General features: G+C 36.5%; 1 protein-coding gene across 4 annotated transcripts in view; it reads right to left on the reverse strand.

Annotated features, from left to right (window-relative positions):
• ECHDC1 (ethylmalonyl-CoA decarboxylase 1) overlaps positions 1–16,191 on the reverse strand; it is a 43,121-nt gene that overhangs the window by 20,448 nt on the left and 6,482 nt on the right. For all 4 annotated transcript variants that reach the window (XM_040474578.1, XM_040474577.1, XM_040474576.1 and 1 more), the window contains 4 exons: positions 14,130–14,351; positions 10,022–10,164; positions 7,553–7,605; positions 5,840–5,920 (listed from right to left, as the gene is read on the reverse strand). In XM_040474578.1, coding sequence (XP_040330512.1) covers positions 5,840–5,920; positions 7,553–7,605; positions 10,022–10,164; positions 14,130–14,349 — 497 coding nt within the window. In that variant the 5' untranslated portion in view covers positions 14,350–14,351. The remainder of the gene's footprint in view (positions 1–5,839; positions 5,921–7,552; positions 7,606–10,021; positions 10,165–14,129; positions 14,352–16,191) is intronic.

Genomic DNA, 16,191 nt, shown 5'->3' on the forward strand with positions numbered 1-16,191 from the left:
AGGTTGAAACTAGACCACTTTCTCACACCATTCACAAAAATAAACTCCAAATGGATAAAGGACCTGAATGTGAGACAGGAAACCATCAAAACCTTAGAGGAGAAAGCAGGAAAAGACCTCTCTGACCTCAGCCGTAGCAATCTCTTACTCGACACATCCCCAAAGGCAAGGGAATTAAAAGCAAAAGTGAATTACTGGGACCTTATGAAGATAAAAAGCTTCTGCACAGCAAAGGAAACAACCAACAAAACTAAAAGGCAACCAACGGAATGGGAAAAGATATTTGCAAATGACATATCAGACAAAGGGCTAGTATCCAAAATCTATAAAGAGCTCACCAAACTCCACGCCCGAAAAGCAAATAACCCAGTGAAGAAATGGGCAGAAAACATGAATAGACACTTCTCTAAAGAAGACATCCGGATGGCCAACAGGCACATGAAAAGATGTTCAGCGTCGCTCCTTATCAGGGAAATACAAATCAAAACCACACTCAGGTATCACCTCACACCAGTCAGAGTGGCCAAAATGAACAAATCAGGAGACTATAGATGCTGGAGAGGATGTGGAGAAACGGGAACCCTCTTGCACTGTTGGTGGGAATGCAAATTGGTGCAGCCGCTCTGGAAAGCAGTGTGGAGGTTCCTCAGAAAATTAAAAATAGACCTACCCTATGACCCAGCAATAGCACTGCTAGGAATTTGTCCAAGGGACACAGGAGTACTGATGCATAGGGGCACTTGTACCCCAATGTTCATAGCAGCACTCTCAACTATAGCCAAATTATGGAAAGAGCCTAAATGTCCATCAACTGATGAATGGATAAAGAAATTGTGGTTTATATACACTATGGAATACTACGTGGCAATGAGAAAAAATGAAATATGGCCTTTTGTAGCAACGTGGATGGAACTGGAGAGTGTGATGCTAAGTGAAATAAGCCATACAGAGAAAGACAGATACCATATGGTTTCACTCTTATGTGGATCCTGAGAAACTTAACAGGAACCCATGGGGGAGGGGAAGGAAAAAAAAAAAAAAAAAGAGGTTAGAGTGGGAGAGAGCCAAAGCATAAGAGACTGTTGAGAACTGAGAGCAAACTGAGGGTTGATGGGGGGTGGGAGGGAGGAGAGGGTGGGTGATGGGCATTGAGGAGGGCACCTTTTGGGATGAGCACTGGGTGTTGTATGGAAACCAATTTGACAATAAATTTCATATATAAATTAAAAAAAATAAAAATAATAAAAAAAATTTAAAAAAAAAAAAAAGAAAAAAGAAAAAAAAAACTTGAACAGATGAGGAGCTGATTCTTACAGATGAGCAGAGAAAGTGGTTTCTTGAGATTGAACCTATTCCTGGTAAAGATGCTTTGAAGACTGCTGAGATGGTATAGTGATTATTAGAGATAAAATAGGAATATAAAAAATAATCTAGAATGAGGCAGAAAAGTAAGAAAGACGGGACAAACAGAAAACAAACACCAAGATGATAGATTTAAACCCAATTATATCAATAACAATGAATATATATGGTGTAAACACTCCAATTAAAAGACAGAGATTGTCAGACTGGATAAAAAAAAACACTCAAATATATAATGTCTACTAACTACATATAGCATAGGTTAAAACGAAAGGAAACTGGGGGGTACGCCTGGGTGGCTCAGTGGGTTAAATGTCTTGAATTCTACTCAGGTCATGATCTCACAGTCCATGAGATTGAGTCCTGTGTCAGGCTCTGTGTTGACAGCTCAGAGCCTAGAGCCTGCTTCAGATTGTGTTTCCCTTTCTTTCTGCCCCTCCCCTACTTGTGTGCACACTCTCTCTCTTAAAAATAGACATAAAAAAAAAAATGAAATAAATAAATAAATACAATACAATACAATACAATACAATTTAGGAAAGCCTGGGTGGCTCAGTTGGTTAAGTATCAGACTCTTGGTTTCAGCTCAGGTTGTGATTTCACAGTTCATGGGTTTGAGTCCCACATCGGGCTCCACACTGGCAGTGCAAAGCCTGTTTTAAGATTCTGTCTCCCTCTCTCTCTGTCCCCGCCCCCGACTTGTTCTCTATCTCTTTCTCTCAAAATAAATAAACATTTAAAAGTAAATGAACAGGGGCACTTGGGTGGCTCAGTCAGTTAAGCATCCAACTTCGACTCAGGTCATGATCTCACGGTATGTGAGTTCGAGCCCCGCATTGAGCTCTGTACTAAGCCTGGAGGCTGCTTCGGATTCTGTGTCTCCCTCTCTCTCTGCCCTTCCCCCACTCATGCTCTGTCTGTCTCTCAAAAATAAATAAATGTTAAAAAATAAATAGATAGATAAAATGAAACGACAGAAAAAGATATGCCACAGAAATGTTAATCATAAGAAAGCTGAGATGACTATATTTACATCAAACAAAATAGATGCCTGATTAGATCCTGGACTTGAAAAAAGACATTAGTACGACAATTGAAAAACTTCGAATGAGGTCTATAGATGAGTTAAAAGTTTTGTAACAATATCAATTTCCTGGTTTAATAATTGTACTGTGGTTATGTATGATATTAACATCTGGAAAAACCGAGTCAAAGTTATATAGGAATTATCTATGTAAATTTTGCAACTTTTACATAAGTCTGTAATTATTACAAACTGAGAGTTAAAAATATTTTAAAAATTAAAAATCTCAGCTCTTTGAAAAACACTAATAACAAAATAAAAAGGCTGAAAGAATATTCACAATACATCTATTTGACAAAAATATGCTATATATTTGACTTATATAGACTTTTACCTATAATATATAGTAATAATAATACATAATATGCATAGAAAGCCATACTACTGAGCAACAAAATGCATAAACCACCAATAATATGGAATAACACAGGTGAATCTTGAAAACAAACTGTAGTGGGTGCCTGAGTGGCTCAGTTGGTTAAGTGTCAGACTCTTGGTTTTGGCTCAGGTCATGATCTCACAGTTTTGTGAGTTCAGGCTCCGTGTCGGGCTCTGCACTGGCAGCATGGAGCTTGCTTGGGATTCTCTGTCTCTCCTTCTCTCTCTGCCCCTCCCTGACTCATACTGTCTCTGTCTCTCTCAAAATAAATTTATAAGCTTAAAAAAAAAAAAAAAGAAAGAAAAGAAAACAAGCTGTAGTATATCCATGCAATAAAAAGCTTTTCAACATTAAAAAGGAATGATGTAGGGGCGCCTGGGTGGCTCAGTCGGTTAAGAGTCTAAGACTTCGGCTCAGGTCATGATCTCGCGGTTCGTGAGTTCAAGCCCCGCGTCCGGCTCTGGGCTGATGGCTCAGAGCCTGGAGCCTGTTTCGGATTCTGTGCCTCCCTCTCTCTCTGACCCTCCCCCGTTCATGCTCTGTCTCTGTCTCAAAAATAAAGGTTAAAAAAAAAAATTAAAAAAAAAAGGAATGATGTAGTGATACATGATACATAACTGATAAATCTCAAGATAATTACGCTGAACGAAGGAAGCCTGACACACACGCAAGCATACTAAATGAACCTATTTATATAAAATGCTAAAAATAAACCAAAAAAACAAATCTAATTTAGAGTAAAAAGGTGATCAGTGTTTGCCTTGGACTAAGGTGCTGACTTACTGGGAAATGGTACATGCAAACATGTGGGGTTGGTAAAAATGTTCTATATCTGGATTGTAGAGATGGTTACACAGTATAGAATGGAAATTATGCCACAACAAAAGTGATTTAAAACTTCTTAAAATGAAGGCTAAAAAAGTCTTTGATTAAAAAATATACATCTTTAGGTATTTTTAATTATAGGTTTTTTCTTTTTGATGAGTATCTTTTATATTACCATGACTATTTTCATAGCATTTTAGTACAGTAGATAGATTATAAGATTTAGCTTATATACTTTAAGAATCTGAACTTTGAAAAAAAAATAAATAATTAAAAATATATTTTTTTAAATTTTTTTAAAAATCTGAACTTTAGGGGCACCTAGATGGCTCAGTCAGTTATGTTTCCAACTTCAGCTCAGGTCACGATCTCGTGCCCTGCGTCGGGCTCTGTGCGGACAGCTCGGAGCCTGGAGCCTGCTTCAGATTGTGTGTCTCCCTCAGTTCTGCCCATCCCCTGCTCACACTCTGTTTCTCTCACTCTCTCAAAAATAAATAAACATTTTAAAAAACTTAAAAAAAAAAGGAATCTGAACTATGAAAACATGAAAATTTGTGATTCAAAGAAACAGAACTGAAATGGAACAAAAGATCTGAATTAGTCACCTCAACTATTTTTCCTCTAGTCTACCACACCACGTGCCAGGGGACAATGCTTTTTCTTTAGTATCTGAAAGGGAAGTAAAAATTTTAAACAATGAAAGTCTCCTCTTAGTGTATGCTCCAACATTTTCCTTCCAGCATCAAGTGTATAATGAATAAGAAAAAAGGAGTAAGGCCAGGATTAGCCTTACGGCTGAAAAGCATCCCTAGTGAAAAGAGAATTAGTAAGTTTAAAACTATGCCAAAATATTCCTACACTGGCATTTCTGTAAAAGTATAAGAGTAGTAAGGTAATCTTATCTATAATCTAATCAATATCATGTGTACATCAATGTGTACCTAGGTTAAGTTTATGCTAAACATCTACATATTAAATCATTTATAGATATTTAGCAGAGATTATTTGTATTTTATAAAGAAACTGAGACTTAGACAAACTAGTTATTTATTTAAAGTCAAATACAGTTGAACCTTGAACAATGTGAGGGTTAGGAGCATTTACTCCCCATGCAGTCAAAAATCTGTGTAGAACTTTAACTCCCCCAAAACTTAACTACTAATAGCCTACTGTTGACCAAAAGCCTTATCAATAACATAAGCAGTCAACGGACATATACTTTGAATGTTATATGTATGATATACTGTATTGTTACAATAAAGTAGGCCAGAGAATAGAAAATGCTACTAAGAAAATCATAAGGAAGAGAAAATACATTTACAATACTGTTCTGTATTTATTGGGAAAAAAAAAACCCTGTATAAGTGGACCCGTGCATCAAACTCAGGTTATTCAAGGGTCAACTATAGAAAAAAGTGGGAAACTGGGATTGAACCTAAGTCTATCTGACTCCAGTGCTCGGGCTCTTTACTGTTTTGCCATTTTATCCCCAATTATGCTTGCTATATAAGCTATATATACTGCCTTCCATATTTGTACAGATCAAAGAACACTATAATGGTTCTCCTTATAGCTCAGCTAGCAGGTCTTAGGAATAGTAACTAAGAACATAGTTTCAAGCACAAGTAAAGCATTAGATTCTACAGAACATCATTCCTATAAAATACAGCTATCCGATATTAAAAAAGAATTCTGGAAACTGAGGGCTATTGGTCCCAAATAATTTTCTCTAATTTCATTCCCTAACCAGTCCAAAAGTTCCACAAAGTTACTACACATCACCAAAAGGAGAACCTCCCTCTACTGGTAAGAGGACTATCGGAAAAAGCAGTGTCTCTTTCTCCATTCTGTTTTCTCTTTTTTAGTGTTTTATTTTTCTCTGTATAATTCTTTTGAATCTTAAAGTTTCATACATTTCATTGACTTCCTTCTCTAGGAATTTTGCTAACATGGATTTCATTTGCTCAAAATCATTTGTTAACTTTTTGAAATGTATAGTAATAAAGTAATGATAGAGTTATTATTATACTAGATTGACTAAAATTATCTACTTTAATAATAGACAAAAGAAAATATTCACTAACTGATCATCTTGTTTAAGAATATATACAATATTTATATTCAAGCAAAATATAAATTTGAGCATGTTGATTATATTTGTGGAGGGAGTAAAGCAATTTTCACCTTACCTGAAATCACATGCTGTAGTAAATTCTGCTCCTCCACCCAATGCCCGACCTTGAACCAGCGCAACACTTATTAAAGGGAGTCTGTTTATTGAAGGAAAAAGGAAAAATGGATGTTAATATTTTTCATTTCAATATTAATTTACAAATATTATTTTTGAAAAACTTGAACTACAGTAGAAACAAATTATTGAACAATGTAACACACCTCAAAGGATAGTGGAACCTTGAGCCTGTATATCATGAAAAATAAAGCAGTCTAATTCTTAAGATATAATAATTCATACTAAATGCTATGTAAGTTTATCATACTACCTCCCTGAATCATTATATAGTTTAGGCTATTAACTATATTTTATACATATTACACATATATAATATGTAATATAAATAAAATTTATAAAGTATAATATATACTATACATGATATATATACTTTATATTTTTTGTACATTACTGTATTTTGTAACTATATATCATGACTTCCTTCCAAATGAATTTTTTAAATATAATATACAGTTTCTACAACTTTTCAGCAGCTGGCAATCAGGAGTAATTCAATGGGACCTTATCTTACTGCATTTGTATTGATGTCAAGCTTTAGATGGCAAAATTTAAGGCTATATCCAAAGGGAGGAAATGTGGTAGAGAAGACTGAGCTCCAAAACTGTATTATAAAGATTCTTACCAAAAGTCTTTTTATTACTCAGTGAAATGATTAATATCTAATCCTATGGAAAGGAATGGGTCTGTGGTAAAAAGAAATCTCTTCACCTTTTCTCTTTGCAAAGAACCACTCCTGGAGGAATATATATTACAACATAAATCTAAAATGCCTTGAAAGAAAAAAAAAATTAAAAAAATAAATAAATAAAATGCCTTGAAAGTATGGAATATTCTGTAGGTTCTAACCAAAACGCAAATCTGCAGGCCTAAAGTAATGGGAAATTTATTAACAGATTATGTTTCTAAATACAAAGGATTAAAAACACTTTTAAGATTTCTCTAAGAAAAATTCAAATCATAGCGAAGGGAAGGTGAAGTGGTACAAAAACTATGAAAAAACCAAATATAGACTGATGCCCCACTAGTAAATATGCTAAATAACATGAATTTCCTTATTTTTTATAATTTTTAAATTAGTTACATTTGGAATACAGAAGTAGAAAGCTAATTAGCCAAAACGTCATAGTTTGTAACCCCAAATGCATAGTGATAAGCCAAGAAGAATTTTGTGCCTTTTCTTCATCTAGATGCAAAGTGAATCCATTTTCCTCAGGAATCGGTAAAAGCCATCACCAATCCATAGGGCTTTTCCTCTCTCTTCTGGATATACACCACTTCACCATACGTTCTACTAATTTTGAATATGAGGTAATCTTTATGTGTCATCTCCTGAACAGTGTCCTTATTCTGCTCCAATATCAGTATTTAACTTTCCCATGGCTATGCCTAAATATAGCTAGTAATATAAGCTCTTTAGGAAAAGTGCTATGTCTTAAATTCTTTTTATCTCTCCCTTCTCTTATCTTTTAAGTAACTGTGCATACTTCACCAACATTTAATTAAATGGCTCTCCTTGATGGCACAAATAAATAGTTCATCATTAAAATAAATATAATTTAAAAATCAAGTATTTTTTAACTGGTGCAAAACAGAACAAATAAGAGCTATTTTTTTTTTTTTTTTTTAGAAATCATAAAGAAAGATACGTTACCTCATAAATCTTGTTAAGGTGTTCTGCATGAACATACATAAGGTCATTCCATCCTTTAAATAAGAATAAGCATAAATACATTATAATGTAAATGTATTATATATGAAATACTTAGAAAGCAACAAAGCCAAAAATATACCCAACTTTTTTTTTATGAGGTTTTCATTTAAAATTCTTTGATGCTGTTAGAAATGCAAATGATGTAGTATTTGATTTTGTTGACTTTCTAGGGCTCCTTGAGCTCTGCATGAGATATTAGCAAAGACTTGGACATGAGAGTCATATTACATACCCCAGAAGAGTGTGAAGTTCTACTCAAGGTAATTTGGGGGAAAGAAGTATAAGATACACCACCTGTTATCCCAAATTCTGATCTCCTAAGAATATATAAAAAACAAATTTCTGGGGCGCCTGGGTGGCTCAGTCGGTTGAGCGTCCGACTTCAGCTCAGGTCACGATCTCGCATCAGGCTCTGGGCTGATGGCTCAGAGCCTGGAGCCTGCTTCTGATTCTGTGTCTCCCTCTCTCTCTGCCCCTCCCCCATTCATGCTCTGTCTCTCTCTGTCTCAAAAATAAATAAACATTAAAAAAAAATTTAAAAAAAAATTTCTTAAAAGTACAGTTGACCCTTGAACAACACAGGTTTGAATGGCATGGGTCCACTTATATGTGGATTTTTTATAGTCCAGTACTGTAAATATGTATTCTCTTATGATTTTATTTTTTTACCCTAGAGAGAGACAGCATGCCCAAGCAGGGTGAGGTGGAAGGGGCAAAGGGAGAGAGAGACAGAATCTCAAGCACAATCCACATTCAATTCAAGCAGGCTCCACACTCAGCATGGAGCCCAACACAGGGCTCAATCTCACAACCCTAGGATCGTGACCTGAGTCAAAAGCTAAAGTCGGACGCTCAACCAATTGAGCCACCACCCAGGTGCCCCATTATGATTTTCCTAATAACGCTTTTTTTCTGTAACTTACTTTATTGTAAGAATACAGTATATAATAACTATAACAGAAAACATGTTAATCTACTGTTTGTTATTGGTAAAGCTTCCCATTCAACAATAAGCTATTAGAAGTTAAGTTATTGGAGTCAAGTTATATGCAGATTATCAACTGCACAGAGGTTGATGGCCCTAACCTCTCAAAAGACTCCCCTCAAAAGTTTCTAATAATCTTCTATTTGTGAAATGGCTTTTTCCTTATCCTTATGTTCCTGTCTCCATTAACACATGGTAGCTTGCTTTGACCAAATTCTGTATTTTGAAATCCTTTTAGTTTCTAGCAATATTTCCCACTCCTGATTCTCTTCCTATTTCTTTGATTTTTCCTTTTCAGTTTTCTTTTCTCATTCAGCTAATCCAGTAAATGCATGTATTCCCCAAAATCAAATCCATGATTCTCTTTCTCTTATCTAATATTTCTTCCTTGAAAGTTTCCTTTATCCCCAATGCTTCAGCTAAAATAAGATTTAGAAAGATTGAGTGATTTTTCTAATCACTTACCCAGAAAGTGTTGAAACCAGCATTCAAATCCAAGTCTTATAAAAATTACCAAAAGAGAGCTCTTTCCTCACATTTTTATGCAAATACAGATCATATACTACACAGAGCAGTATGAGTTGTAGAACACCATTAAAACATCATTACAGGGACGCCTGGGTGGCTCAGTGGGTTAAGCGTCCGACTTCAGCTCAGGTCGATCTCGCGGTCCGTGAGTTCAAGCCCCGCATCGGGCTCTGGGCTAAGGGCTCAGAGCCTGGAGCCTGCTTCCAGTTCTGTGTCTCCCTCTCTCTCTGCCCCTCCCCCGTTCATGCTCTGTCTCTCTCAGCCTCAAAAATAAATTAAACGTTAAAATAAAAAATAAAAAATAAAAAATAAATAAAAATAAAACATCATTACCTATATACAGCCCAAACCTATAATTAAATGGCAATGATTAAATTTTTCCTTTTCCTTCCTCCCCCCCCCACACCTTTTTTTTTTTTTAACCTAGGAGATATGGGTGGAAGTTCCTAGGTTCCTTGAAAGATAATGGAAGATGATTAGGATTCCTTTTCTATCAGCGCAGTTCAAAAGCAAATGTTTTAATCATTACCATTTGTTGAAGCCTACTACATGCCAAAGCATTGCTGGGTACTTTATATATGTACCTCATATAAAATTCCTCATCATGAGATGCTAAGGGTCTTCCACTTAAAAGAATTCAAATTCCTGCTGGTTTTAATGGGCTTTGGTGATTGCTAATCTTCTTGCCCTTCCTTTTCTTCCCCTCCATTACTTTACAATATTGCAACCTAATCTATAAGAAGAAAACTAAAACCTCTGACCCTTGGAAGCCTTTTAATATTATCCTGATTATTATGATGATAGCTATCATAATAATCAATGTAAAACATCAATGTCTCAGTGATAAATATCTGACACGCATGTGGAATCTAGTGCACAATTCATAGAATACTTGCCTCTGGAGTCCCTAGTGCTTTCACAGCATTCAAATCAGATCCTGAGGAGAAAGTATTTTTTGCCCCACGGACAATGAGACCTTTCCCCTCTGTCCAACTTTCCAGTTCAATCACTTTTTCCAGAAGTTGTAGAATCATAACTCCTGCCACAGAGAAGAAGACAAATCAAAGTACATAAGATACCAAAAAAACAGAAATAATTTAAAGCCATCAGGCATCAAACATGACTCTTAGATCCTACATTTGATAGATATTTACTAAATATCTATCAAATGCCTATTGTGTTGGTACCATGGGGTATACACAAAAGAGGTATACATGACAGCCCCTGCTTTCAAAGTTTACAATGTTAGTAATCTTTCTCTGTCTGAATTAAGAAATCACACAAATACATAGCTAGGTAGAAAATGAGAATATATCATACATGTCCTAGGAATAAGAAAATTAAATAAATAAGGGTATGGTGGTAAGAAAAAATTATTCCTTAGGTAAAAATCAAATATAGTCCTGGGGCGACTGGGTGGTTCAGTCGGTTGAGCCTCCGACTTCGGCTCAGGTCACGATCTCACGGTCTGTGAGTTCAAGCCCCGCGCTGGGCTCTGTGCTGACAGCTCGGAGCCTGGAGCCTGCTTCAGATTCTGTGTCTCCCTCTCTCTCTGGCCCTCCCCCATTCATGCTCTGTCTCTCTGTCTCAAAAATAAATAAACATTAAAAAAAATAATTTTTTTTTTAAATCAAATATAGTCCTGACTTCACAAAAGTACATGTTGTCTTAGGCAACAAGCTCAACAAGCATTATTAAAATCAACAAGCTCATAACAAGAGTTATGCCTGTATTCCTAACTCAAATATAGTTCTGCCCAGAAGACTGAGATCTTACAATCTACTGGGTATGTGGTATACAAAACAAAGTATAATATTCCTACTCTACCCACATGAGAACTATTATAATAGATGTTAGTTCAGGAAAGGGATAGTACATAGCATCTTGTTCCACAGCTGACAGACTATGTTCTGAGTAGCCCAAGGCATACTCTGAAAGTACTTCATAGGCTGCCAATAAGATGCCTACCAACCATCAATGCTATGATTTATAGATTACATTTTTACCTTGATATCATTCCAAAATTCTACTGGAGTTTCTTTATAATGAACAAATTTTAAATGGGAATAGGAAGGACTGTAATTCTTTTTTTTTTTTAATTTTTTTTTCAACGTTTTTTATTTATTTTTTTGGGACAGAGAGAGAGCATGAACGGGGGAGGGGCAGAGAGAGAGGGAGACACAGAATCGGAAACAGGCTCCAGGCTCTGAGCCATCAGCCCAGAGCCTGACACAGGGCTCGAACTCACGGTCCACAAGATCGTGACCTGGCTGAAGTCTGACGCTTAACCGACTGTGCCACCCAGGCACCCCAGGGCTATAATTCTTATCTGTGGTGGTCTTCCAAGTTCATAAAGTTCATAATGCTGTCAACATGATTAAGTTTTGTAAGAAACTTTGTAAGAAAATATTTTAGAAGCCAATATAAAGATCATAACAGAAGGTTAAAACTGGCAAAGACTCTCTGTATCACAAGGTTCCAAAACTTACTATACAGGCCCCATTAAACTATGTATACTATTCTGGAACATAAACCCCAGGATATCAAGAACTATTATTTTCTTTGCCATTTTCTGAGGTAACCAGTAAGGAAGTAGTTCCACAATAAATGTTAATGTTATTGATTCACAAGTAGATTCCACATGTATAGAAAGTTAGAATCCTTTCCAACTGCTAATTATGACCTAACTAAAATAGTAGCCCTTCCCAAGGATGTTCTAGGTATTTTATAAATATAGTTCTTGCTCTCAAAATTTATACAGTCCAGTAGCATTTAACAAAAAAATAAAAATAAAAATAAATAATTTAAAAAACACAGTCATTTAGCACAAGAATAAATCTATATAGATAAATATGGACCTTCAATCATCCCTAATATTTAAGCTTCTAAAAAAATGGCCTTAAGTATGAGACATCTATACCAGTAGTTAATCTTGAACTCATCTTTTTCTACTCTGGTAAACTAAGCATTAAGTGTTAGAAGAAACCTTAAAGAGTAGCTGGTTGGGTAATTTTCAAACCAGAAGAAACCTTAAAGAGTAGCTGGTTGGGTAATTTTCAAACCAGAGCCTTGAGGTTTGAAAATTGTGTGGTGTGGGGCTCACTCAACTTCTCCCAGACCAAGTCAACCAAACACCATTACCCAAGTCAAAGCATCTCTGCTTGTATTCATTTTAAACATCAGCCATCAAATTAGTATTTGTTTCCATTTGAATAAAAATCTTTACTAATATAAATTATTTGTACCTATTCAGTAGTAAGTTAGACTATTAATCTAGTCTAATTTTCTAGAGCAGTCTTTTCTAATTTTATTTTTCCTAGGTTAATATTAAAATTGGCTTTTTTATTCTCTGAACCAATTGAGGGTATGGAGTTGCATGGTCCAATAAAGTAGCCACCATCCATATCTAGCTACTGAGCATTTGAAATGTGGCTAAACTGAGATGTGCGTTTATGTGTAAAGTACACACCACATTCAAAAAGTTGGTATAAAAAAAGGGAAAACAACATATAAATAATTTCTCATATGAGTCACATGTTGAACTATTAATATACTGGGATAATAAAGTACTTTATTAAAACTAATTTCATGGGGCGCCTGGGTGGCGCAGTCGGTTAAGCGTCCGACTTCAGCCAGGTCACGATCTCGCGGTCCGTGAGTTCGAGCCCCGCGTCAGTCTCTGGGCTGATGGCTTGGAGCCTGGAGCCTGTTTCCGATTCTGTGTCTCCCTCTCTCTCTGCCCCTCCCCCGTTCATGCTCTGTCTCTCTCTGTCCCAAAAATAAATAAACGTTGAAAAAAAAATTAAAAAAAAAAAACCAATTTCACCTGTTTCCTTTTACTTTTTAAAAATATGACTACCGTGGGGCGCCTGGGTGGCTCAGTCGGTTAAGCGTCTGACTTCGGCTCAGGTCATGATCTCACGTTCTGTGAGTTCAAGCCCCGCGTCGGGCTCTGTGCTGACAGCTCAGAGCCCGGAGCCTGTTTCAGATTCTGTGTCTCCCTCTCTCTGACCCTCCCCCGTTCATGCTCTGTCTCTCTGTCTCAAAAATAAATAAACGTTAAAAAAAATTAAAAATAAATAAATAAATAAATAAATAAATAAAAATATGGCTACCAGAAAATTTAAATTTACATATGTGGTTCACATCTGTGTATACTTCTACTGGATAGCACTAAGAGAGAGAGAGAGACATCTCTGAATTATGATAAGAGAAAAGTTATCTTGCGTTTTAAAGACCCACCATGACTAACTTACAAAGTTTACAGTCTACTAAATTAGGTCTCAAGGTATGAAAATTTATAGAGGTATTTTTAAGCTCAGTATTTCAAATACTACAGAATATAATTTACCCTCCATGACGGGCATAACAGGCAAATTGCCGAAGTCACCTTGACTGGGCAGTCAGCAAGGTTATTTATTAGCTCTTGTACAACATCATTAACAACCCACAAGGTACACAAGGTACATCACTGACAGACAGAAATTGCCAAAATCATCTTGAAGCAGGGAGAAATGCTAGAGTCAGCAGTATTACTCACTCAGCTCTTGCATAACATCACAATAGCATAGTTCAAATTTGAGCTTTGGCACAAAATTACAAATTACCACATGTCCTGGACTTTCAGTCCCTTAAACAGAAAATTCTTACATGCCCAAGAATGCTGCTTGGCAAACAGAAGGTTTTACTTAGATTTACCAGTATGTAATTTACTTAGATTTACCAGTATCTAAGAGTCAGGAAATGCTGCAATACATTGGCAAGTGCAAGATTAATTTCCAAGTTTCCTTTTTATCAACATTGGTATTCATGGATTTTTTAAAAAGATTAAAATATTCACAATTAATAAAAAATGTTCCTGGTTCAAGTGATGGTTTGGGTTTTTAGTGTGAGTGTATGTGTTCCAAGAGTACCACAACATTCAAGAATTGTCACTAGAGATAAAAATATGTGACAGCAGCTTAGATTTAGTGTCATTCTTTAGCAAAAGAAAGATCTCTATACCTGAGAAGGCATTCATTTTACTTGGATTGTTCAGGGTAAGAATGCCAATACCACTATCTTCCTTCTGAAGGTCAACGGATCCACCAGGAAACTGCTCAAGTTTTTTTTTTACTTCTTCTTCATGGAAGCCATGGGATGTATTATAAAGTGACAATCCCGTTTGATGTAGTAAATTTGTCCTCACAGACAAAGATGATGTCTTCAAAAGACTTCTTGCCATTTCTGGAAAACAGAAAGAAGTACGCAGTGGTCCAGATGAACACTTTTCCAATATTGTATGTTAATAGGTTTTAGTGATAGACCTTTCTGTTTAATTGGGAGTACTTTCCCACTCGTAAAAGCACTCTGAGGAGATGGTCGGTATGGAAATCCTTCTGTTTTGCCTCCTCAAACCAAATAATTCACAAATATATCATTTCAGTGTATCACTGAGAGATGATGATATAGTTACAGTGCACTGACTGGGATCCAATACACTAGGAAGATTTAGAAAAATGTTGCTGTTCTGTGTTTAGCACCATCTCCTGCTTCCTGGTAAGTCTTTCTCATGATAGTAGTTCTTCCTCCAACTCTTTGACTTTTGCAAAATCTAAGAATAAATTGTCCAATGTCTCCTTGGAAACAGTCTCTATGCAGAAATGCTACAAGGGCAATCCCATTCTCTAACAGAAGTTTCATTCTTAGCATTATCCTTACCTTATGCAAAACTTTCATAGGAAAAACTGAGGAAAATCGGGAAAGAAATAGGAATATGTGCATGGTTTCTTTGTTCCTCAGCATTCTGTCACTCTTCTCACTTTATATATACATCCTGGGCAATCTCACCTTAGCCCATAGGTTTTTTTGCCCTATGTAAGCATTTTTGTTGACCTAAAACATACATTCAGAACAGTAAACAAGTCATAGGATACAGCTCAAATCATAAATTTCATAAGGTAAAAACACTTAAGTCAATAATACCCAGACCAAGAAACAGAACATGAAACTCAGTTCTGTTGTGTCCTCTCTCAGTCACAACTCCAAACAAAGATAACAACTATCCTGACTTCTTTTTTTTTTTTTTTTTAATTTTTTTTTTTCAACGTTTATTTATTTTTGGGACAGAGAGAGACAGAGCATGAACGGGCGAGGGGCAGAGAGAGAGGGAGACACAGAATCGGAAACAGGCTCCAGGCCCTGAGCCATCAGCCCAGAGCCCGACGCGGGGCTCGAACTCACGGACCGTGAGATCGTGACCTGGTTGAAGTCGGACGCTTAACCGACTGCGCCACCCAGGCGCCCCACAACTATCCTGACTTCTAATACCCTAGATTCGTTTTTCTATTTTTGAATTTTATATATATTCAATAGTATATATTATTTTGTGCCTTTTCAACTATGTTTGTGACATCCATTATTATGTGTATTTACAGTCTAAACAGTCCATTACTCTTTGTATTTTATATGAATACACCTCAATCTATCTATTCTAATGTATGCATTCTGTTGGCTCTATCTAAAAATGGAATTATTTGGTTGGGCTGCAGCTGACTTATACTGATTGCTAAACACTGCAATAAAATTATTGGGCAAATAGCCTGGGTGGCTCAGTCAGTTAAGCTTCCAACTTCGGCTCAGGTCATGATCTTGATCAGGTCATAATCTCACAGCTTGTAGGTTCGAGCCTCGCATCGGGCTCTGTGCTGACAGCGCAGAGCCTGGAGACTGCTTCCAATTCTGTGTCTCCCTCTCTCTCTCTGTCCCTCTCCCCTTCACGCTCTGTCTCCTTCTCTCAAAAGTAAATAAACATTAAAAAAAATTTTTTTTAAAGAAAAGAACACCGCAATCCAGGTATAAGTCTAGAGGCCAGTGGTACTTGTAGAAAAACCAAATTCCGGGTCACCTGGGTGGCTCAGTCGGTTAAGTGTCCAACTTTGGCTTAAGTCATGATCTTGTGGCTCATGAGTTCAAGCCTGGCATCAGGCTGAGTGCTGACAGCTCAGAGCCTGGAGCCTGCTTCTGATTCTGTGTCTCCCTCTTTCTCTGCCCCTCCCCCACTCATGCTCTCTCTCTGCCTCAGAAA

Source organism: Herpailurus yagouaroundi, unplaced genomic scaffold (genome assembly GCF_014898765.1).
Source record: "Herpailurus yagouaroundi ecotype Mexico unplaced genomic scaffold, PumYag 139, whole genome shotgun sequence".
Taxonomy (NCBI): domain Eukaryota; kingdom Metazoa; phylum Chordata; class Mammalia; order Carnivora; family Felidae; genus Herpailurus; species Herpailurus yagouaroundi.